We start from the raw sequence: 25,623 nt of genomic DNA, 5'->3' as shown, positions 1-25,623 counted from the left end.
GGGCCCTCACTCTCCCTTCCCAACAATGTATTCCCTGGGAACCCCACTTCCATCACCTCTGGTGCATCAGGACAGTGGCTTCCCTCCCCCAAACATGAACCACGGGTCTGGTAATTGTCAGGGCACAATGGGGATTCCTTCATGCCAGAAGTTTCTTCTGTGCTATCCTGGGTAAATGCTTCCTCCAGCCTGGCTGGCTGGGTAACTTGTGGGATCCTACTCTGAGTCTTGTATGCTTTGGCCTCAGCTTCCTTGTGTGTACCCACCAACTCGACCATCGTTGTACTGGAACATGGATGTAGGTTCACCGGGACAGTGGCATTACCTTCTCCATTCACTGCTACATGTCCTGGCTGACCACCATTGTCCTGGTTAGAGTCAGTCATTTCACCTTGCACACAATGCCAGTCCAAAACACATTCAGGTGCCCTAGAGTAGAGCAACATGTTCCCTTCCAGTTCCTGAGCTGATGCTATTTTCACCAGGTCTGATACCTGGATTTTCTCTGAGTCATAGGGAAGATTCTGGCATTCAGACTGCAGCTCCTTACCATCAAGTTCACTGAATGGGAACAGACCTCCAGAATCTTCTGGGAGAGATACAATAGCTGGGGATACACTGGGCCCTTCCTGAACATCCTTTTCTGATAAAATAACTGGGGCAGCCATGAACATAGCTTCACAATAGGCCTCCCTCAGCCGAATATGCTGATCAGCCTGAAGTGAGACCCTGTCTGCACTAGCCATGCTTATAGTTGGGACATTACCACCTACTGCTGCCCTTGCAAAGATCTCCTCTTCCACCTCTGCCAATGGGAAGGCATAGTGCATCTTCTCCTGGGGTGTTTGGATGACAGACCCCACTTCCTTCTCATTTTCAGTAGCCTTCCCCAAACACAACACTGTAAATGGCTCAGTAGCCAGGACTGGTTGGTGCTCACCTGAAGGATTCCCTTGGAGGCTCTGTTGCTCAAGTGGTGGTCGGGTGATAGTGGCGACTTCTTCCTCAATGTCTCGCTGGCACTCTGGGATGGTTTCTATATCCTCCAAGCCCGCAAATGGCCAGTTGTAACACAGCTCAGGCCGTTCACTGAGTGTTTCACTGTGACATTCCCCCAGGGAGAAGAGAACGGGTTGCAGACAGTGCTTCCTTGCATCCACCTGGTCAAGGTCGTTCTTTTCCAGTGTAACATACTGGGCAGACAGTTCTTGACGCTCTCTCACTAAGTCCTCATCTTCCGTCTCAGCAACAGGGAAGTTGTAGTGCAGTTCCTCCTGGGGTGCCTGGATTGTGCTCACTGCTGTCTTCACTTCGTGTGCTTCCTTCTGTATAGACCACTGGGCAACTTCTTCCCTTGGGTATGGGAGAAGCTGTTGCAGGTGGTGCCTTTCCGCATCCACCCTGTAACACTGGTCTCGCCATGCTGGGGTATCCAGGGGCCCCCGATCCAATGCCACTTCCTTTGGCTCTGTCCGGGAAGGCAATTTACTCTGCACTTGCCCTTCCGTCTCTGTATATTGTATCCTTTGTGTCATTTGGGCCACTGTGGCGATCACTTCCTCCCTGAATTCCTCAAACTCTGGTTCCCCCAGCAGATTCCATGTGGCTGCTTCACTTCTGCAGTGCATGAACGCATTCCCCAGATGACACAACTTGTCCTGTATGCTGGATACTCTCCACCTGCTGATTTCCCACTGAGCTTCATTCCAGTACTCCCAAATGTACTGCATTTTGGAAACTATAAATAAAAGATCCGGCTTCCCAGCCTGCCGATATGCTGACAAACTTCCAACCACAAGCTCCACTGCCCTGGTTCCATTACTGGTCTCCTCCGCTGAGGCCTGGACCATATCCTCTTCTTCCTCCTTATCACAAGGGTGCTCAACGTCCCATTGAGCCAGTTTTCCAATTAGGGATTTCTTGGTATCCACTGTGTTGATTACAATTTTTCTTCCATGACACAGTCCTTGCAGGACTCCCTTCTTGATGTCTTTGTAATATTGTGCTGCTGCCTCCAATCTGCTGTAATATCTTGCATCCATGCTTGTAACCTGAGTGATCCCTCTGCTTGCCACCAAATGTGAAGATACTGGGTTCAAAATCACTCAGTCACGGTGGTAGATGAAAAACCAACAGTGGTTTATTGAACAGAATGGGTTATAAACAGCTCAGCACACTTCTGTAGTCCAATTCTACACGACAATTCCCTCCTGGAACTCCTGACAGAACATTACTTCTTAGTCAGTCTCCTGCCACTCTCCCAACTTCTCCAGCTCTCTCTCACCTCCCCTGTTTGCTATTATCAAGCCTTTGTCTTTCCTACAATAAGGCGACACCCCCAGACAGTTTCAGAGCAAACCTACTTTCACATGTCCAGGCATGTCCCCTAGGCCACAATAGATGTTAACTAAAGTAACCTTACTTAATCTGATTGTGTGGCCTGGAATCCATTGTGTGGGGAAGAATGAGGGGGGGTTGTATGGCCTGACATCTGAGACTGGCTGTATCTACACAACAGCAAACACACAGGTTATCTGCGCAGTCATATGGGGGGGGGAACATTATTTTACAAGCTATAACACAATAACCAATACATTCATATATATACATTGAAAACATAACTGTACCCTTGTAACAATAACATCATACAATATAATACAATATTGCCTAACATATAACTAATAACATATTGGCAATTGGTGAAGTCCATGTGTAGGACCAGGGCTGGGAAAGTAACCACGTGTCTTTTACCACTGAGCGACACGATGCACCAGCTGTGTCATCACATGTCGTCACAACCTCCACATTCCAATCTGGCTTCCACATCAGGCTTATTTCCGCTTCGCATTTTTGGATTGTCAGTTCCAGTTCCAGGCCTCTCCACAGCAAGGTGATGGCGGAAATGATGATTCTTCTCCGCAAGCAAGGTGTGAACATCATTCCATATCTGGACGATCTGCTGATAAAGGCATCGTCCAAGGAGAAGCTACTGCAGTCTATTGTTCTCACAACACGACTGCTCCAGAGTCACGGTTGGATTCTGAACCTTCCAAAGTCGCATTTGGAACCAACCCAGAGGTTGTCCTTTCTGGAAATGATCCTGGATACGGAAGTGCAGAGGGTGTTTCTTCCGCAGGAAAAGGCGTTGGTGATACAAACTATGGTCCGGGATGTCCTGAAGCCAACGCAGGTGTCGGTTCATCAATGCATTTGCCTATTGGGAAAGATGGTGGCCTCTTACGAGGCTCTCCAGTACGGGAGGTTCCACGCTCGGACCTTCCAACTGGACCTCCTGGACAAGTAGTCGGGATCTCACCTCCACATGCACCAGAGAATTCATCTGTCGCCAAGGGCAAGGATTTCACTCCTCTGGTGGCTCCAATTGCCTCACCTTCTGGAAGGCAGCAAGTTCGGGATTTAGAACTGGGTCCTTATAACCACGGATGCGAGCCTCCGGGGCTGGGGAGCAGTCACTCAAGGAGTAACCTTCCAAGGAAGGGGGTCAAGCCTGGAAGCCGGCCTGCCCATCAACATCCTGGAACTAAGAGCCGTCTAAGTCGGTCTACTTCAGGTGGCCCCTCTGCTGAGAAATCGGGCCATTCAGGTGCAATCTGACAATGTAACAACAGTGGCTTACGTAAACGGACAGGGCGGAACGAAGAGCAGAGCGGCAATGTCAGAGGTGACAAGAATACTCCTCTGAACAGAAAAACACGCGTTGGTGCTGTCAGCCATCTTCATTCCGGGAGTAGACAACTGGGAAGCAGACTTCCTCAGCAGACACAATCTCCATCCAGGAGAGTGGGGACTCCCTCCAGAGGTGTTCATGGAAATAACAGATCTTTGGGGCTTACCCCAAATAGACATGATGGCCTCTCGTCTCAACAAGAAGCTTCGGCGTTATTGTTCCAGGTCAAGGGACCCACAGGCAGTGGCAGTGGACGCCCTGGTGTCTCCGTGGGTGTTCCAGTTAGTGTACGTGTTTCCACCACTCCCACTCATACCAAGAATCCTAAAGCTCATAAGGAGAACAAGGGTTCAAGCGATCCTCATTGCCCCAGACTGTCCAAGAAGGGCTTGGTACGCGGACTTTCTGAATCTACTGCAAGAAGCGCCGAAGCCTCTTCCTCTACGGGAGGACCTGCTGCAGCAGGGGCCGTTTGCCTATCAAGACTTACTACGGCTACGTTTGACGGCATGGAAGTTGAGCCTGATGCTTGCTCGGAAGGGCATTCTGAAGACTGTTATTCCTACCCTCATACAGGTTAGGAAAGGAGTAACGTCTAAACATTACCATCGTATTTGGAAAAAATATGTCTCTTGGTGTGAATCCAAGAAGTTTCCTACGGTAGAGTTTAAACTGGGACGTTTCCTCCTATTCCTGGAAGGAGGAGTGGATATGGGCCTGAGATTGGGTTCTGTAAAGGTCCAGATTTTGGCCCTATCCATTTTCTTTCAGAAACAATGGGCTGCCCTCCCTGAGGTTCAGACCTTTTTGAAGGGAGTTCTGCATATCCAACCTCCCTTTGTACCGCCTACGGCGCCCTGGGATCTTAACGTGGTGTTGCAGTTCCTCCGGTCGGATTGGTTTGAGCCCCTACAGGAGGTAGAGGTCAAGTTTCTTACATGGAAGGCGGTCACTTTGTTGGCCTTGGCTTCTGCTAGACGTGTGTCCGAGCTGGGGGCTTTATCCTGTAAAAGCCCTTACTTGATCTTCCATGAAGATAGAGCTGAGCTCGGGACACGTCCGCAGTTTCTTCCGAAGGTTGTGTCGGCTTTTCATATCAACCAACCTATTGTGGTGCCAGTGGCTACTGACTCCTCAATTTCATCAAAGTCCTTGTATGTCGTAAGGGCTCTGAAGATATATGTGAAGAGAACTTCTCGTCACAGAAAATCGGACTCTCTGTCCTGTATGATCCCAAGAAAATTGGGTGTCCTGCTTCTAAGCAGACGATCTCTCGCTGGATCAGGTTCAGTATCCAGCATGCTTATTTTACGGCAGGATTGCAGTGTCCAAAATCTGTTAAGGCCCGCTCTACTCGTATGGTGGCGTCTTCCTGGGCGGCTGCCCGGGGTGTCTCGGTAGTGCAACTTTGCCGAGCTGCAACTTGGTCTGGGTCGAACATGTTTGAAAAGTTTTACAAGTTCGATACTTGAAGATCAGTCAGTTCTGCAGGAGCCTCCGCACTCTCACTCTCGTTCTGGGAGCTTTGGTACATCCCCATGGTACTAATGTGGACCCCAGCATCCTCTAGGATGTAAGAGAAAATAGGATTTTGGTACCTACCGGTAAATTCTTTTCTCGTAGTCCGTAGAGGATGCTGGGTGCCCGAATTGGTTTGAAGTCCAGTATGGTCCGGGCACAGGATGAAAGCACAGGATAAAGCTGCAGGAGCTGCAGCGAAACGCGTCAGAAGTTGCTCATCAACCGACCACGTGCTTTCACCCTGTGCCCGGACCATACTGGACTTTGGGGGTCATTCCGAGTTTGTTCGCTCGTTGCCGATTTTCGCAACGGAGCGATTAAGGCAAAAACGCGCATGCGCATGGTACGCAGTGCGCATGCGCTAAGTATTTTAGCACAAAACTTAGTAGATTTACTCACGTCCGAACTAAGAATTTTCATCGTTGAAGTGATCGGAGTGTGATTGACAGAAAGTGGGTGTTTTTGGGCGGAAACTGATCGTTTTCTGGGAGTGTGCGGAAAAACGCATATGTGCCAGGATAAAACGTGGGAGTGTCTGGAGAAACGGGGGAGTGGCTGGGCGAACGCTGGGCGTGTGTGTGACGTCAAACCAGGAACGAAACTGACTGAGCTGATCGCAGTGTAGGAGTAAGTCTCGAGCTACTCAGAAACTGCTAGGAAATTTCTATTCGCAATTCCGCTAATCTTTCGTTCGCAATTCTGCTATGCTAAGATACACTCCCAGAGGGCGGCGGCCTAGCGTGTGCAATGCTGCTAAAATCTGCTAGCGAGCGAACAACTCGGAATGACCACCTTTAAACCAATTCGAGCAGGAACTGAATTTGGTGAATGGATTCGCCTTCAGGGGATTTTCCACACCTATCCTGTAAACCAAGCTCCGCATTCTAGTGAGGATCCAGGACTTTGCTACCAACATCCCTTTTAAAGAATTTCTTCAAGGGACTCCTTTCTCCTGCAGCGGTGCCTGAGTGGTAATGTAAATGCACTTGGACTGTGCCATCAGCCCTTAATTACAGATCCCACACTTAATTGCAGTCCAGTTAATTTATAAAGGAACGGACACATTCAAAAAGATAGGAGGTGATAATATTGTTTTATTGCTATATGAATTGTTTTAATGTTTAACATTTTTCATCAAACCATCAATTTTAAATATTGTTTATACATTAGCCCTGCTATTGCCATTGGTCGAATTACTGTAATGTTAGTATGGTTTATTGATATCACTAAAATATTCTAGAAAATATTTGTAACTATTTTTTTAACGTTTTAGGTTTTATTCTGTGATTCATAGGCCTAATCTGAAATAGGGTAACACAAATCAGACGATGTTTATCTCAAAATTTAGAGCTGATAGGCGAAAATGAATGTTATATTAGAAATCAGCACACCTAATATACATAAAATCAGCTCCAAAAATCCTCTGCACCAAAACACGTGTTGGGGTATGTTATCAATGTAAGAAGACAAAATAATAATTTTTATTTTTCCAGTGCGAGTGATCTGCGATGTGCATCGGCCACTGCTGGACCCTGGACTTCTCTTTACTCCGGGAGATCAGACTTGCGCTACCCGTCCTGTTCACACCCCAAATGTTGGCGTTGCCCAGTCCCTCAGAGTCATCAGGTATAGACATCTCATAGAGAAGACCCCTGCAGCAGAACCCGAAATCTGCCCCAGCCCTCTAACTGGAAACAGAGTCATACACCCCAAATCTACTCCCGCCCTCTGTAACTGGGAATGGAAATCACAAATCTGCACCAGCCCTCTGTAACTGGGAACAGAATCATACACCCCAAATCTGCTCACGCCCTCTATAACTGGGAATGGAAATCACAAATCTGCACCAGCCCTCTGTAACTGGGAACAGAAATCATACACCCCAACAGAAATCACATATCCCAAATCTGCTCCTACCCTCTGTAACTGGGACCAGAAATCATACACCCCAAATCTGCCCCAGCCCTCTGTAACTGGGAACAGAAATCATACACCCCAAATCTGCTCCAGCCCTCTGTAACTGGGAACAGAATCATACACCCCAAATCTGCCCCAGCCCTCTAACTGAGAACAGAAATTATACACCCCAAATCTGCACCAGCCTTCTGTAACTGGGAACAGAAATCATACACCCCAAATATGCTCCAGCCCTCTGTAACTGGGAACAGAATCATACACCCCATATCTGCTCCAGCCCTCTGTAACCGGGAACAGAAATCATACACCCAAAATCTGCCCCAGCCCTCTATCTGAGAACAGAAATCATACACCCCAAATTTGCACCAGCCCTCTGTAACTGGGAACAAAAATCATACACCCCATATCTGCTCCAGCCCTCTGTAACTGGGAACAAAAATCATACACCCCAAATCTGGTCCAGCCCTCTGTAACTGGGAACAAAAATCATACACCCCAAATCTGGTCCAGCCCTCTGTAACTGGGAACAGAAATCATACACCCCAAATCTGGTCCAGCCCTCTGTAAATGGGAACAGAAATCATACACCCCAAATATGCTCCAGCCCTCTGTAACTGGGAACAAAAATCATACACCCCAAATCTGCTCCTACCCTCTGTAACTGGGAACAGAATCATACACCCCAAATCTGCACCAGCCTTCTGTAACTGGGAACAGAAATCATACACCCCAAATCTGCTCCAGCCCTCTGTAACTGGGAACAAAAATCATACACCCCATATCTGCTCCAGCCCTCTGTAACCGGGATAAGAATTATACACCCCAAATCTGCACCAGCCTTCTGTAACTGGGAACAGAAATCATACACCCCAAATATGCTCCAGCCCTCTGTAACTGGGAACAGAATCATACACCCCAAATCTGCACCAGCCCTCTGTAACTGGGAACAAAAATCATACACCCCATATCTGCTCCAGCCCTCTGTAACTGGGAACAAAAATCATACACCCCAAATCTGGTCCAGCCCTCTGTAACTGGGAACAAAAACCATACACCCCAAATCTGGTCCAGCCCTCTGTAACTGGGAACAGAATCATACACCCCAAATCTGCTCCAGCCCTCTGTAACTGGGAACAAAAATCATACACCCCAAATCTGCTCCAGCCCTCTGTAACCGGGAACAGAAATCATACACCCCAAATCTGCTCCAGCCCTCTGTAACCGGGAACAGAAATCATACACCCCAAATCTGCTCCCGCCCTCTGTAACTGGGATAAGAATCATACACCCCAAATCTGCTCCAGCCTTCTGTAACTGGGAACAGAAATCATACACCCCAAATATGCTCCAGCCCTCTGTAACTGGGAACAGAATCATACACCCCAAATCTGCTCCTGCCTTCTGTAACTGGGAACAGAAATCATACACCCCAAATCTGCTCCTACCCTCTGTAACTGGGAACAGAATCATACACCCCAAATCTGCCCCAGCGCTCTGTAACTGGGAACAGAATCATACACCCCAAATCTGCCCCAGCCCTCTGTAACTGGGAACAAAAATCATACACCCCAAATCTGGTCCAGCCCTCTGTAACTGGGAACAAAAATCATACACCCCAAATCTGGTCCAGCCCTCTGTAACTGGGAACAGAATCATACACCCCAAATCTGCACCAGCCCTCTGTAACTTGGAACAAAAATCATACACCCCAAATCTGCTCCAGCCCTCTGTAACCGGGAACAGAAATCATACACCCCAAATCTGCTCCTACCCTCTGTAACTGGAACAGAATCATACACCCCAAATCTGCACCAGCCTTCTGTAACTGGGAACAGAAATCATACACCCCAAATCTGCTCCAGCCCTCTGTAACTGGGAACAAAAATCATACACCCCAAATCTGCCCCAGCCCTCTAACTGAGAACAGAAATCATACACCCCAAATCTGCACCAGCCTTCTGTAACTGGGAACAGAAATCATACACCCCAAATCTGCTCCAGCCCTCTGTAACTGGGAACAGAATCATACACCCCAAATCTGCATCAGCCCTCTGTAACTGGGAACAGAATTATACACCTCAAATCTGCACCAGCCCTCTGTAACGGAACAGAAATCATACACCCCAAATCTGCTCCCACCCTCTATAACGGATAAGTATCATACACCCCAAATCTGCTCCTACCCTCTGTAACTGGGAACAGAAATCACACCCCAAATCTGCTCCTACCCTCTGTAACGGGAAGAGAAATCATACACCCCAAATCTGCACCAGCCCTCTGTAACTGGGAACAAAAATCATACACCCCAAATCTGCTCCAGCCCTCTGTAACCGGGAACAGAAATCATACACCCCAAATCTGCTCCTACCCTCTGTAACTGGGAACAGAATCATACACCCCAAATCTGCACCAGCCTTCTGTAACTGGGAACAGAAATCATACACCCCAAATCTGCTCCAGCCCTCTGTAACTGGGAACAAAAATCATACACCCCATATCTGCTCCAGCCCTCTGTAACCGGGAACAAAAATCATACACCCCAAATCTGCCCCAGCCCTCTAACTGAGAACAGAAATCATACACCCCAAATCTGCACCAGCCTTCTGTAACTGGGAACAGAAATCACACACCCCAAATCTGCTCCTACCCTCTGTAACTGGGAACAGAAATCATACACCCCAAATCTGCCCCAGCCCTCTGTAACTGGGAACAGAAATCATACACCCCAAATCTGCTCCAGCCCTCTGTAACTGGGAACAGAATTCATACACCCCAAATCTGCACCAACGCTCTGTAACTGGGAACAGAAATCATACATCCTAAATCTGCTCCCGCCCTCTGTAACTGGGAAAAGAATCATACACCCCAAATCTACAGGAATGTATCGCCTGCTCTGTGTTATCAGTCACTATGATCCCTTTGACAGAGGAATGTATTGCCTGCTCTGTGTTATCAGTCATTATGATCCCTGTGACAGAGGAATGTATCGCTTGCTCTGTTATCAGTCACTATGATCCCTGTGATAGGAATGTATTGCCTGCTCTGTGTTATCAGTCACTATGATCCCTGTGACAGAGGAATGTATCGCCAGCTCTGTGTTATCAGTCGCTATGATCCCTGTGACAGGAATGTATCGGCTGCTCTGTGTTTTCAGTCGCTATGATCCCTGTGACAGGAGTGTATCGCCTGCTCTGTGTTATCAGTCACTATGGTCCCTGTGACAGAGGAATGTATCGCCTGCTCTGTGTTATCAGTCACTATGATCCCTGTGACAGAGGAATGGATCACCTGCTCTGTTATCAGTCACTGATGCCTGTGACAGAGGAATGGATCGCCTGCTCTGTGTTATCACTCACTATGATCCCTGTGACAGAGGAATGGATCGCCTGCTCTGTGTTATCAGTCACTACGATCCCTGTGACAGAGGAATGTATCGCCTGCTCTGTGTTATCAGTCACTATGATCACGGTGACAGAGGAATTTATCGCTTGCTCTGTTATCAGTCACTATGATCCCTGTGACAGAGGAATGTATCGCCTGCTCTGTGTTATCAATCACTATGATCCCTGTTACAGAGGAATGTATCGCCTGCTCTGTGTTATCAGTCACTATGATCCCTGTGACAGAGGAATGTATCGCCTGCTCTGTGCTATCAGTCACTATGATCCCTGTGACAGAGGAATGTATCGCCTGCTCTGTGTTATCAGTCACTGTGATACCTGTGACAGAGGAATGTATCGCCTGCTCTGTGTTATCAGTCACTATGATCCCTGTGACAGGAATGTATCGCCTGCTCTGTGTTATCAGTTACTATGATCCCTGTGACAGAGGAATGTATCGCCTGCTCTATGTTATCAGTCACTGATCCCTGTGACAGAGGAATGTATCGCCTCCTCTGTGTTATCAGTCACTATGATCCCTGTGACAGAGGAATGTATCGCCTGCTCTGTTCTATCAGTCGCTATGATCCCTGTGACAGGAATGTATCGCCAGCTCTGTGTTATCAGTCGCTATGATCCCTGTGACAGGAATGTATAGCCTGCTCTGTGTTTTCAGTCACTATGATCCCTGTGACAGGAGTGTATAGCCTGCTCTGTGTTATCAGTCACTGTGATACCTGTGACAGAGGAATGTATCGCCTGCTCTGTGTTATCAGTGGCTATGATCCCTGTGACAGAGGAATGTATCGCCAGCTCTGTGTTATCAGTCGCTAGGATTCCTGTGACAGGAATGTATCGCCTGCTCTTTGTTTTCAGTCGCTATGATCCCTGTGACAGGAGTGTATCGCCTGCTCTGTGTTATCAGTCACTATGATCCCTGTGACAGGGGAATGTATCACCTGCTCTGTGTTATCAGTCACTATGATCCCTGTGACAGAGGAATGTATCACCTGCTGTTATTAGTCACTATGATCCCTGTGACAGAGGAATGTATCACCTGCTGTTATTAGTCACTATGATCCCTGTGACAGAGGAATGTATCGACAGCTCTGTGTTATCAGTCGCTATGATCGCTGTGACAGGAATGTATCGCCTGCTCTGTGTTTTCAGTCACTATGATCCCTGTGACAGGAGTGTATCGCCTGCTCTGTGTTATCAGTCACTGTGATACCTGTGACAGAGGAATGTATCGCCTGCTCTGTGTTATCAGTCGCTATGATCCCTGTGACAGGAATGTATCACCTGCTCTGTGTTTTCAGTCGCTATGATCACTGTGACAGGAGTGTATCGCCTGCTCTGTGTTATCAGTCACTGTGATACCTGTGACAGAGGAATGTATCGCCTGCTCTGTGTTATCAGTGGCTATGATCCCTGTGACAGAGGAATGTATCGCCAGCTCTGTGTTATCAGTCGCTATGATTCCTGTGACAGGAATGTATCGCCTGCTCTTTGTTTTCAGTCGCTATGATCCCTGTGACAGGAGTGTATCGCCTGCTCTGTGTTTTCAGTCGCTATGATCACTGTGACAGGAGTGTATCGCCTGCTCTGTGTTATCAGTCACTATGATCCCTGTGACAGAGGAATGTATCTCCTGCTCTGTGTTATCAGTCACTATGATCCCAGTGACAGAGGAATGTATCACCTGCTGTTATTAGTCACTATGATCCCTGTGACAGAGGAATGTATCACCTGCTCTTTGTTATCAGTCACTATGATTCCTGTGACAGAGGAATATATTGCCTGCTCTGTTATCAGTCACTATGATGCCTGTGACAGAGAAAGGTATCACCTGCTCTGTGTTATCAGTCACTATGTTCCCTGTGACAGAGGAATGGATTGTCTGCTTTGTTATCGGTCACTGTGATTCCTGTGACAGGAATGTATCGCCTGCTCTCTGTTATCAGTTACTATGATCCCTGTGACAGGAATGTATTGCCTGCTCTGTGTTACCAGTCACCATGATCCCTGTGACAGAGGAATGTATCGCCTGCTCTGTGTTCTCAGTCACTATGATCTCTGTGACAGGAATGTATTGCCTGCTTTGTTATCAGTCACTATGATCCCTGTGATAGAAGAATGTATCGCCTTCTCTGTGTTATCAGTCACTATGATCCCTATGGCAGAGGAATGTATCGCCTGCTGTTATTAGTCACTATGATCCCTGTGACAGAGGAATGTATCACCTGCTCTTTGTTATCAGTCACTATGATCCCCGTGACAGAGGAATATATTGCCTGCTCTGTTATCAGTCACTATGATGCCTGTGAGAGAGAAAGGTATCACCTGCTCTGTGTTATCAGTCACTGTGATCCCTGTGACAGAGGAATGTATCATCTGCTCTGTGTTATCAGTCACTATGATCCCTGTGACAGAGGACTTTATCACCTCTGTGTTATCAGTCACTATGATTCCTGTGACAGAGGAATGTATTGCCTGCTCTGTGTTATCAGTCACTATGATCCCTGTGACAGAGGAATGTATCGCCTGATCTGTTATCAGTCACTATGATCCCTGTGACAGAGGAATGGATCGCCTGCTCTGTTATCAGTCACTATGATCCCTGTGACAGAGGAATGTATCGCCTGCTCTGTGTTATCAGTCACTATGATCCCCGTGACAGAGGAATGTATTGCCTGCTCTGTGTTATCAGTCACTATGATCCCTGTGACAGAGGAATGTATTGCCTGCTCTGTGTTATCAGTAACTATGATCCATGTGACAGAGGAATGTATCTCCTGCTCTGTGTTATCAGTCACTATGATCCCTGTGACAGAGGAATGTATCATCGCCTGCTCTGTGTTATCAGTCACTATGATCCCTGTGACAGAGGAATATATCTCCTGCTCTGTGTTATCAGTCACTATGATCCCTGTGACAGAGGAATGTATCGCCTGCTCTGTGTTATCAGTCACTGTGATGCCTGTGACAGAGGAATGTATCTCCTGCTCTGTGTTATCAGTCACTATGATCCCTGTGACAGAGGAATGTATCGCCTGCTCTGTGTTATCAGTCACTATGATCCCTGTGACAGAGGAATGTATCGCCTGCTCTGTTATCAGTCACTGTGATGCCTGTGACAGAGGAATGTATCTCCTGCTCTGTGTTATCAGTCACTATGATCCCTGTGACAGAGGAATGTATCGCCTGCTCTGTGTTATCAGTCACTATGATCCCTGTGACAGAGGAATGTATCGCCTGCTCTGTGTTATCAGTCACTGTGATGCCTGTGACAGAGGAATGTATCTCCTGCTCTGTGTTATCAGTCACTATGATCCCTGTGACAGAGGAATGTATCGCCTGCTCTGTGTTATCAGTCACTGTGATGCCTGTGACAGAGGAATGTATCGCCTGCTCCGTGTTATCAGTCACTATGATCCCTGTGACAGAGGAATGTATCGCCTGCTCTGTGTTATCAGTCACTGTGATGCCTGTGACAGAGGAATGTATCGCCTGCTCCGTGTTATCAGTCACTATGATCCCTGTGACAGAGGAATGTATCGCCTGCTCTGTGTTATCAGTCACTATGATCCCCGTGACAGAGGAATGTATCACCTGCTCTGTATCAGTCACTATGATCCCTGTGACAGAGGAATGTATCTCCTGCTCTGTGTTATCAGTCACTATGATCCCTGTGACAGAGGAATGTATCGCCTGCTCTGTGTTATCAGTCACTATGATCCCTGTGACAGAGGAATGTATCTCCTGCTCTGTGTTATCAGTCACTATGATCCCTGTGACAGAGGAATGTATCGCCTGCTCTGTGTTATCAGTCACTATGATCCCTGTGACAGAGGAATGTATCGCCTGCTCTGTGTTATCAGTCACTGTGATGCCTGTGACAGAGGAATGTATCGTCTGCTCTGTGTTATCAGTCACTATGATCCCCGTGACAGAGGAATGTATCACCTGCTCTGTATCAGTCACTATGATCCCTTTGACAGAGGAATGTATCGCCTGCTCTGTGTTATCAGTCACTATGATCCCTGTGACAGAGGAATGTATCATCGCCTGCTCTGTGTTATCAGTCACTATGATCCCTGTGACAGAGGAATATATCTCCTGCTCTGTGTTATCAGTCACTATGATCCCTGTGACAGAGGAATGTATCGCCTGCTCTGTGTTATCAGTCACTGTGATGCCTGTGACAGAGGAATGTATCTCCTGCTCTGTGTTATCAGTCACTATGATCCCTGTGACAGAGGAATGTATCGCCTGCTCTGTGTTATCAGTCACTATGATCCCTGTGACAGAGGAATGTATCGCCTGCTCTGTTATCAGTCACTGTGATGCCTGTGACAGAGGAATGTATCTCCTGCTCTGTGTTATCAGTCACTATGATCCCTGTGACAGAGGAATGTATCGCCTGCTCTGTGTTATCAGTCACTATGATCCCTGTGACAGAGGAATGTATCGCCTGCTCTGTGTTATCAGTCACTGTGATGCCTGTGACAGAGGAATGTATCTCCTGCTCTGTGTTATCAGTCACTATGATCCCTGTGACAGAGGAATGTATCGCCTGCTCTGTGTTATTAGTCACTGTGATGCCTGTGACAGAGGAATGTATCGCCTGCTCCGTGTTATCAGTCACTATGATCCCTGTGACAGAGGAATGTATCGCCTGCTCTGTGTTATCAGTCACTATGATCCCTGTGACAGAGGAATGTATCGCCTGCTCTGTGTTATCAGTCACTATGATCCCTGTGACAGAGGAATGTATCGCCTGCTCTGTGTTATCAGTCACTGTGATGCCTGTGACAGAGGAATGTATCTCCTGCTCTGTGTTATCAGTCACTATGATCCCTGTGACAGAGGAATGTATCGCCTGCTCTGTGTTATCAGTCACTATGATCCCTGTGACAGAGGAATGTATCGCCTGCTCTGTGTTATCAGTCACTGTGATGCCTGTGACAGAGGAATGTATCGCCTGCTCCGTGTTATCAGTCACTATGATCCCTGTGACAGAGGAATGTATCGCCTGCTCTGTGTTATCAGTCACTATGATCCCTGTGACAGGAATGTATCGCCTGCTCTGTGTTATCAGTCACTATGATCCCTGTGACAGAGGAATGTATCGCCTGCTCTGTGTTATCAGTCACTGTGATGCCTGTGACAGAGGAATGTATCGCCTGCTCCGTGTTATCAGTCACTATGATCCCTGGGTGAGAGGCTTAAAGGATCTGCTGCTAACGTCTTGGTGCCAGATACCACAACAGGACGCCTTTAGATGTTTAGAGGAGTCCATGGGGTTTATTTACTAATATTCGTCTTTGTGCCGATTGATGGGATTTTAATCTCAATTTTTATCAGACGTATTTTACTGCAACTTTTTGAATCCATTTTCGGTAATTTACTAAGCTGCCAAGTTTTCTTGTTTCGTGTGTTTCGTTGTCGATGTCATTCATATTGTCGGGCAGTGTTTTACGGGAGTGATTAGTAAAACACTGACGTACATAACACAATGAAGTCCGGCCGGATCAGTGAGATCCATGCAGGGCTCATTGTGTACATTATGAGAAGTGTTTAAAGAGTTAAAAGTTGAAAAAAATTTGCGTGGGGTCCCCCCTCCAAAGCATAACCAGCCTTGGGCTCTTTGAGCCGGCCCTGGTTGTTAAAATACAGGGGGGGAAATGTGTAGGGTCCCCCCATATCTATGCAACAAGCACCGGGCTCTGCATCCGGTTCTGGTTCCAAATATACAGGGGACAAAAGACGTAGGGGTCCACTAGCACCGGGCTCCACTAGCCAGAGAGATAATGCCACAGCCGGGGAACACTTTTATATAGGTCCCTGCGGCCGTGGCATTACCCCCCCCCCCCCCCAACTAGTCACCCCTGGCCAGGGTTCCCTGTAGGAGTGGGGACCCTTTAAATCAAGGTGCCCCACCCCCTCCAGCCACCCAAGGGCCAGGGGTGAAGCCCGAGGCTGTCCCTCCCCCATCTGCGGGCGGTGGATGGGAGGCTGATAGCCTTTGTTTAAAAAAAGGTGTTTTTGTTGTTGTTGTAGAACTACAAGTCCCAGCAAGCCTCCCCCGCAAGCTGGTACTTGGAGAACCACAAGTACCAGCATGCGGGGAAAGAACGGGCCCGCTGGTACCTGTAGTTCTACTACAAAAAAAAAACCAAATAAAAACACAACATACACACCATGAAAGTGCGCTCCTCCTGATTGACAGGCTAGTCATGGCGCTCCCTGATTGGCTGGTGGTACCTTCAGTGACAGAAGTCACGGGGGTCCCGGCATTCGAGGAAAGGGGTTCCATGTGTAACCCCTGGAATGGATCTACACTGGATTGGTTGTAAGTATCATTTTTATTTGACAGGTTCCCCGTGGATTCTACTTGACAAGGGGACCGAGGGGCTCCGTGGGACACTAGGTAAGTGTGTAAGTGTGCATGTATGTCAATTAAAGCTTTACTTTCACAGTGTGTGTGTTGTGTTTTTATTTGGGTTTTTTTTGTAGTAGAACTACAGGTACCAGCGGGCCCGTTATTTCCCCGCATGCTGGTACTTGTGGTTCTCCAAGTACCAGCTTGAGGGGGAGGCTTGCTGGGACTTGTAGTTCTACCACAAAAAATAAAACTCTTTTTTTTTTTTTACACAAACGCTATCAGCCACCCATCCACCGCCCGTAGATGGGGGAGGGACAGCCTCGGGCTTCACCCCTGGTACTTGGGTGGCTGGAGGGGGGGGACCCCTTGATTTAAGGGGTCCCCACTACTCCAGGGTACCCCGGCCAGGGGTGACTAGTTGGGGGGGGGGGGTAATGCCAGGGCCGCAGGGACCTATATAAAAGTGTCTCCCGGCTGTGGCATTATCTCTCTTACTAGTGGAGCCCGGTGCTGGTTTAACAAATACGGGGGACCCCTACGTCTTTTGTCCCCCATATTTCTCTGACGTCCTAGTGGATGCTGGGACTCCGTAAGGACCATGGGGAATAGCGGCTCCGCAGGAGACAGGGCACAAGAATAAAAGCTTTAGGATCAGGTGGTGTGCACTGGCTCCTCCCCCTATGACCCTCCTCCAAGCCTCAGTTAGATTTTTGTGCCCGAACGAGAAGGGTGCAGGCTAGGTGGCTCTCCTGAGCTGCTTAGAATAAAAGTATATTTTAGGTTTTTTATTTTCAGTGAGTCCTGCTGGCAACAGGCTCACTGCATCGTGGGACTAAGGGGAGAAGAAACGGACTCACCTGCGTGCAGAGTGGATTGGGTTTCTTAGGCTACTGGACATTAGCTCCAGAGGGACGATCACAGGTTCAGCCTGGATGGGTCCCGGAGCCGCGCCGCCGGCCCCCTTACAGAGCCAGAAGAGCGAAGAGGTCCGGTGAAATCGGCGGCAGAAGACGATCCTGTCTTCAGACTAAGGTAGCGCACAGCACAGCAGCTGTGCGCCATTGCTCTCAGCACACTTCGGTCACTGAGGGTGCAGGGCGCTGGGGGGGAGCGCCCTGAGACGCAATATAACATGATATACCTTAGATTGGCTAAAGAATACATCTCATATAGCTCTGGGGCTATATGGATGTATTTTAACCCCTGCCATTTTTTACAGAAAAAGCGGGAGATAAGGACGTCGTGAAGGGGCGGAGCCTATCTCCTCAGCACACAAGCGCCATTTTCCCTCACAGCTCCGCTGGAAGGACGGCTCCCTGACTCTCCCCTGCAGACTTGCTACTGAATCAGGGTAAAAAAGAGAAGGGGGGGCACTATTGGCAGCTAAAAACTATATAAACAGCAGCTATAAGGGAATAACACTTATATAAGGTTATCCCTGTATATATATATAGCGCTTGGTGTGTGCTGGCAGACTCTCCCTCTGTCTCTCCAAAGGGCTTGTGGGGTCCTGTCCTCTATCAGAGCATTCCCGGTGTGTGTGCTGTGTGTCGCTACGTGTGTGTCGACATGTATGAGGAGGAAAATGATGTGGAGGCGGAGCAATTGCCTGGGTTAGTGATGTCACCCCCTAGGGAGTCGACACCTGACTGGATGATCGTATTTAAAGAATTAAGTGATAATGTCAGCACTTTGCAAAGAACGGTTGATGACATGAGACAGCCGGCAAATCAATTAGTGCCTGTCCAGGCGTCTCAGACACCGTCAGGGGCCCTAAAACGCCCGTTACCTCAGTGGGTCGACACAGATCCAGACACAGATACTGAGTCTAGTGTCGACGGTGAGGAGACAAACGTAATGTCCAGTAGGGCCACACGTTACATGATCACGGCAATGAAGGAAGCATTGAACATTTCTGACACTACAAGTACCACAAAGAAGGGTATTATGTGGGGTGTGAAAAAACTACCAATAGTTTTCCCTGAGTCAGATGAGTTAAATGAGGTGTGTGATAAAGCGTGGGTTTCCCCCGACAAAAAACTGCTAATTTCTAAAAAATTATTGGCACTATATCCTTTCCCGTTAGAGGTTAGGACACGTTGGGAAACACCCCCTAGGGTAGATAAGGCGCTCACACGTTTATCTAAACAAGTAGCGTTACCGTTTCCTGATACGGCCACCCTCAAAGAACCAGCAGATAGAAGGCTGGAAAATATTCTTAAAAGTATATACACACATACTGGTGTTATACTGCGACCAGCAATCGCTTCAGCCTGGATGTGCAGTGCTGGCGTCGCGTGGTCGGATTCCCTGACTGAAAATATTGATACCCTGGATAGGGACAATATACTGTTAACTATAGAGCATTTGAAGGATGCATTACTATATATGCGTGATGCACTATGTCCATTTCTGCCAGAAGAGCGTTATGGACGCGACAGTGGTCAGGCGATGCGGATTCCAAACGACATATGGAAGTATTGCCGTATAAAGGGGAGGAGTTATTTGGGGCTGGTCTATCGGACCTGGTGGCCACGGCAACGGCTGGAAAATCCACCTTTTTACCCCAGGTCACTTCACATCAGCAGAAAAAGACACCGTCTTTTCAAACTCAGTCCTTTCGTTCCCATAAGTACAAGCGAGCTAAAGGCCATTCCTTCCTGCCCCGGGGCAGAGGAAGGGGAAAAAGACTGCACCATGCAGCCGCTTCCCAGGAGCAGAAGCCCTCCCCTGCTTCTGCCAAGTCTTCAGCATGACGCTGGGGCTTTACAAGCAGACTCAGACATGGTGGGGGCCCGTCTCAAGAATTTCAACGCGCAGTGGGCTCACTCGCAAGTGGACCGCTGGATTCTACAGGTGGTATCGCAGGGGTACAAACTGGAATTCGAGGCGTTTCCCCCTCGCCGGTTCCTGAAGTCTGCTCTACCAAAGTCTCCCTCCGACAGGGAGGCAGTTTTGGAAGCCATTCACAAGCTGTATTCCCAGCAGGTGATAATCAAGGTACCCCTCCTACAACAGGGAAAGGGGTATTATTCCACGCTGTTTGTGGTACCGAAGCCGGACGGCTCGGTGAGACCAATTTTAAATCTAAAATCCCTGAACACTTACATAAAGAGGTTCAAATTCAAGATGGAATCACTCAGAGCGGTGATAGCAAACCTGGAAGAAGGGGACTATATGGTGTCTTTGGACATCAAGGATGCTTATCTCCACGTCCCAATCTACCCGTCTCACCAAGGGTACCTCAGGTTTGTAGTACAAAACTGTCATTATCAGTTTCAGACGCTGCCGTTTGGGTTGTCCACGGCACCTCGGGTCTTTACCAAGGTAATGGCCGAAATGATGATTCTTCTTCGAAGAAAAGGCATCTTAATTATCCCTTACTTGGACGATCTCCTGATAAGGGCAAGGTCCAGGGAACAGTTAGAAGTCGGAGTAGCACTATCTCAGGTAGTGTTACGTCAGCACGGGTGGATCCTAAATATTCCAAAATCGCAGCTGATTCCAACGACACGTCTACTGTTCCTAGGAATGATTCTGGACACAGTCCAGAAAAAGGTGTTTCTCCCGGAGGAGAAGGCCAGGGAGTTATCCGAGCTAGTCAGGAACCTCCTAAAACCAGGCCAGGTGTCAGTGCATCAGTGCACGAGGGTCCTGGGAAAAATGGTGGCTTCTTACGAAGCGATTCCATTCGGAAGATTCCATGCAAGAACGTTTCAGTGGGATCTACTGGACAAATGGTCCGGATCGCATCTTCAGATGCATCAGCGGATAACCCTGTCGACAAGGACAAGGGTGTCTCTTCTGTGGTGGCTGCAGAGTGCTCATCTACTAGAGGGCCGCAGATTTGGCATTCCGGATTGGGTCCTGGTGACCACGGACGCCAGCCTGAGAGGCTGGGGGGCAGTCACACAGGGAAAAAATTTCCAGGGCTTGTGGTCAAGCATGGAAACATCTCTTCATATAAACATTCTGGAACTAAGGGCCATTTACAATGCCCTAAGTCAAGCGAAACCCCTGCTTCAGGGTCAGGCGGTATTGATCCAATCGGACAACATCACGTCAGTCGCCCACGTAAACAGACAGGGCGGCACGAGAAGCAGGAGGGCAATGGCAGAAGCTGCAAGGATTCTTCGCTGGGCGGAAAATCATGTGATAGCTCTGTCAGCAGTGTTCATTCCGGGAGTGGACAACTGGGAAGCAGACTTCCTCAGCAGACACGACCTTCACCCGGGAGAGTGGGGACTTCACCCAGAAGTCTTCCACCTGATTGTAAACCGTTGGGAAAAACCAAAGGTGGACATGATGGCGTCACGTCTAAACAAAAAACTAGACAGATATTGCGCCAGGTCAAGGGACCCTCAGGCAATAGCGGTGGACGCTCTGGTGACACCGTGGGTGTACCAGTCAGTGTATGTGTTCCCTCCTCTGCCTCTCATACCAAAAGTACTGAGAATCATAAGAAGGAGAGGAGTAAGAACGATACTCGTGGTTCCGGATTGGCCAAGAAGGACTTGGTACCCGGAACTTCAAGAGATGCTCACGGAAGACCCGTGGCCTCTACCTCTAAGAAAGGACCTGCTCCAACAGGGGCCTTGTCTGTTCCAAGACTTACCGCGGCTGCGTTTGACGGCATGGCGGTTGAACGCCGGATCCTGAAGGAAAAAGGCATTCCAGATGAAGTCATCCCTACCCTGGTCAAAGCCAGGAAGGATGTAACCGCAAAACATTATCACCGCATTTGGCGAAAATATGTTGCGTGGTGTGAGGCCAAGAAGGCCCCTACAGAGGAATTTCAACTGGGTCGTTTCCTCCATTTCCTGCAAACAGGACTGTCTATGGGCCTAAAATTAGGGTCCATTAAGGTTCAAATTTCGTCCCTGTCTATTTCTCTATCGTCCTAGTGGATGCTGGGGTTCCTGAAAGGACCATGGGGAATAGCGGCTCCGCAGGAGACAGGGCACAAAAGTAAAGCTTTTCCGATCAGGTGGTGTGCACTGGCTCCTCCCCCCATGACCCCCCTCCAGACTCCAGTTAGATTTTTGTGCCCGGCCGAGAAGGGTGCAATTCTAGGTGGCTCTCCTAAAGAGCTGCTTAGAGAAAGTTTAGCTTAGGTTTTTTATTTTACAGTGAGTCCTGCTGGCAACAGGATCACTGCAACGAGGGACTGAGGGGAGAAGAAGTGAACTCACCTGCGTGCAGGATGGATTGGCTTCTTGGCTACTGGACATCAGCTCCAGAGGGACGATCACAGGTACAGCCTGGATGGTCACCGGAGCCGCGCCGCCGGCCCCCTTGCAGATGCTGAAGTTAGAAGAGGTCCAGAATCGGCGGCTGAAGACTCTGACAGTCTTCTAAAGGTAGCGCACAGCACTGCAGCTGTGCGCCATTTTCCTCTCAGCACACTTCACACGCTGTCACTGAGGGTGCAGGGCGCTGGGGGGGGGCGCCCTGGGAGGCAAATGTAAACCTATATACTGGCTAAAAATACCTCACATATAGCCCCCAGAGGCTATATGGAGATATTTAACCCCTGCCAAACTTCACTAAAGAGCGGGAGACGAGCCCGCCGGAAAAGGGGCGGGGCCTATCTCCTCAGCACACAGCGCCATTTTTTCTCTCACAGAAAGGCTGGAGAGAAGGCTCCCAGGCTCTCCCCTGCACTGCACTACAGAAACAGGGTTTAAACAGAGAGGGGGGCACTAATTGGCGATATAAATATATATATAAAGATGCTATAAGGGAGAAACACTTATATAAGGTTGTCCTTATGTAATTATAGCGTTTTTTGGTGTGTGCTGGCAAACTCTCCCTCTGTCTCTCCAAAGGGCTAGTGGGGTCCTGTCCTCTGTCAGAGCATTCCAGGTGTGTGTGCTGTGTGTCGGTACGTGTGTGTCGACATGTATGAGGACGATGTTGGAGGAGGCGGAGAAATTGCCTGTAATGGTGATGTCACTCTCTAGGGAGTCGACACCGGAATGGATGGCTTATTTAGGGAATTACGTGAAAATGTCAACACGCTGCAAGGTCGGTTGACGACATGAGACGGCCGACAAACAATTAGTACCGGTCCAGGCGTCTCAGAAACACCGTCAGGGGTTTTAAAAAAAAAAAAACGCCCATTTACCTCAGTCGGTCGACACAGACACAGACACGGACACTGAATCCAGTGTCGACGGTGAATAAACAAACGTATTCCTCATTAGGGCCACACGTTAAGGGCAATGAAGGAGGTGTTACATATTTCTGATACTACAAGTACCACAAAAAAGGGTATTATGTGGGAGTAAAAAAAAAAAAAAACTACCTGTAGTTTTTCCTGAATCAGATAAAATAAAATGAAGTGTGTGATGATGCGTGGGTTTACCCCGATAGCAAATATTGGCGTTATACCCTTTCCCGCCAGAAGTTAGGAAAACACCCCTTAGGGTGGATAAGGCGCTCACACGCTTATCAAGTGGCGTTACCGTCTCCAGATACGGCCGCCCTCAAGGAGCCAGCTGATAGGCAGCTGGAAAAATATCCTAAAAAGTATATACACACATACGGTGGTTATACTGCGACCAGCGATCGCCATCAGCCTGGAGATGCAGTGCTGGGTTGGCTTGGTCGAATTCCCTGACTAAAAATATTTTATTGATATAGAGCATTTAATAGGATGCATTCTATATATATGTATGCGAGATGCACAGAGGGATATTTGCACTCTGGCATCAAGATAAGTGCGTTGTCCATATCTCCCAGAAGATGTCATGGACACGACAGTGGTCAGGTGATACAGATCCCATACGGCACATGGAGTATTGCCGTATAAAGGGAAGGAGTTATTTGGGGTCGGTCCATCGGACCTGGGGGCCACGGCTACAGCTGGGAAATCCAACCTTTTTACCCCAAGTTACATCTCAGCAGAAAAAGACACTGTCTTTTCAGCCTCAATCCTTCCGTTTCCCATGTGGGCAAGCGGGCAAAAGGCCAGTCATATCTGCCCAGACATAGAGGAAAGGGAAGTAGACTGCAGCAGGCAGCCCCTTCCCAGGAAAAGATGCCCTCCACCGCGTCTGCCAAGTCCTCAGCGTGACACTGGGGCCGTGCAAGCGGACTCAGGTGAGGTGGGGGGGTAGTCTCAAGAGTCTCAGCGCGCAGTGGGATCACTCGCAAGTTGACCCCTAGATCGTACAAGTATTATCCCAGGGGTACAGATTGGAGAGTCGAGACATTTTTTCCTCGCAGGTTCCTGAAGCCTGCTTTACCAACGGCTCCCTCCGACAGGGAGGCAGTATTGGGAAAAAATTCACAAGCTGTATTTCCAGCAGGTGATAATCAAAGTACCCCTCCTACAACAAGGAAAAGGGTATTAATCTTCCACACTATATTGTGGTACTGAAGCCAGACGGCTTGGTGAGACATAGTCTAAATCTGAAATCTTTGAACACTTACATAAAAAGGTTCAAATCAAGATGGAGTCACTCAGAGCAGTGATAGAGAACCGGAAAAAAGGGGACTATATGGTGTCCCTGGACATCAAGGATTACCTCCATGTCCAAATTTGCCCTTCTCAACAAGGGTACCTCTGGTTCGTGATACAGAACTGTCAATATCAGTTTCAGACGCTGCCGTTGAATTATCCGCGGCACCCCGGGCCTTTACCAAGGTAATGGCCGAAAAGATGATTCTTAAAAGAAGAAAGGCATCTGAATTATCCCTTACTTGGACGATATCCTGAAAGGGGCAAGTTTCCAGAGAACAGTTGGAGGTCGGAAAAGAACTATCTAAAGTAGTTCTACGACAGCACGAGTGGATTCTAAATATTCCAAAAATCGCAGCTGTTTTCCGATGATACGTCTGCTGTTCCTAGGAATGATTCTGGGCATAGTCCAGAAAGAGGTATTTCTCCTGGAGGGGAAAGCCAGGGAGTTATCCGACCTAGTCAGAAACCTCCTAAAACCAGGCCAAGTATCAGTGCATCAATGCACAGGAGTCCTGGGAAAAATGGTGGCTTCTTACGAAGCGATTCCATTCGGCAGATCTCACGCAAAAACTTTTCAGGGGGATTTGCGGGACGAATGGTCCGGATCGCATCTTCAGATGCATCAGCGGATAACCCTGTCTCCAAGGACAAGGGTGTCTCTTCTGTGGGGGCTGCAGAGTGCTCATCTTCTAGAGGGCAGCACATTCAGCATTCAGGACTGTGTTCTGGTGACCACGGATGCCAGTCTGAGAGGCTGGGGAACAGTCACACAGGGAAGAAATTTCCAAGGAAGTGTGGTCAAGTCTGGAGATTTCTCTCCACATGAATATACTGGAGCTAAGGGCAATTTACGATGCTCTGAGCCTAGGAAGACCTCTGCTTCAAAGTCAACCGGTGCTGATCCAGTAGGACATCATCATGGCAGTCGCCCACGTAAACAGACGGGGCGGCACAAGAAGCAGGAGGGCAATGACAGCAAGGATTCTTCGCTGGGCGAAAAATCATGTGATAACACTGTCAGCAGTGCTCATTCCGGGAGTGGACAACTAGGAAGATTTCCTCAGCATGAATGAATTCCACCCGGAAAAGTGGGAACTTCATCTGGAAGTTTCCACATGTTTGTAAACCGTTGGGAAAGACCAAAGGTGGTTATGATGGCGTCCCACATGAAGCGCCAGGTCTAGAGACCCTCAGGCAATAGCTGGGACGCTCTGGTAACACCGTGGGTGTACCAGTCGGTGTATGTGTTCCCTCCTCTGCC

General features: G+C 48.5%; 1 protein-coding gene across 6 annotated transcripts in view; it reads left to right on the top strand.

The window, feature by feature from the left end:
- Positions 1-25,623, top strand: part of M1AP (meiosis 1 associated protein) — a 186,431-nt gene that overhangs the window by 100,350 nt on the left and 60,458 nt on the right. For all 6 annotated transcript variants that reach the window (XR_010179217.1, XM_063925955.1, XM_063925946.1 and 3 more), the window contains one exon: positions 6,703-6,835. Coding sequence is in view for 5 of the 6 variants with exons in the window: in XM_063925955.1 (XP_063782025.1) it covers positions 6,703-6,835 (133 nt within the window). In the remaining variant the exon portion in view is untranslated. The remainder of the gene's footprint in view (positions 1-6,702; positions 6,836-25,623) is intronic.

The sequence above is a fragment of the Pseudophryne corroboree genome, chromosome 1 (assembly GCF_028390025.1).
Source record: "Pseudophryne corroboree isolate aPseCor3 chromosome 1, aPseCor3.hap2, whole genome shotgun sequence".
In the NCBI taxonomy this organism is placed as follows: Eukaryota; Metazoa; Chordata; class Amphibia; order Anura; family Myobatrachidae; genus Pseudophryne; species Pseudophryne corroboree.
Note: the sequence above shows the minus strand (reverse complement) of the source record. Positions and strands in the feature narration are given on the sequence as shown.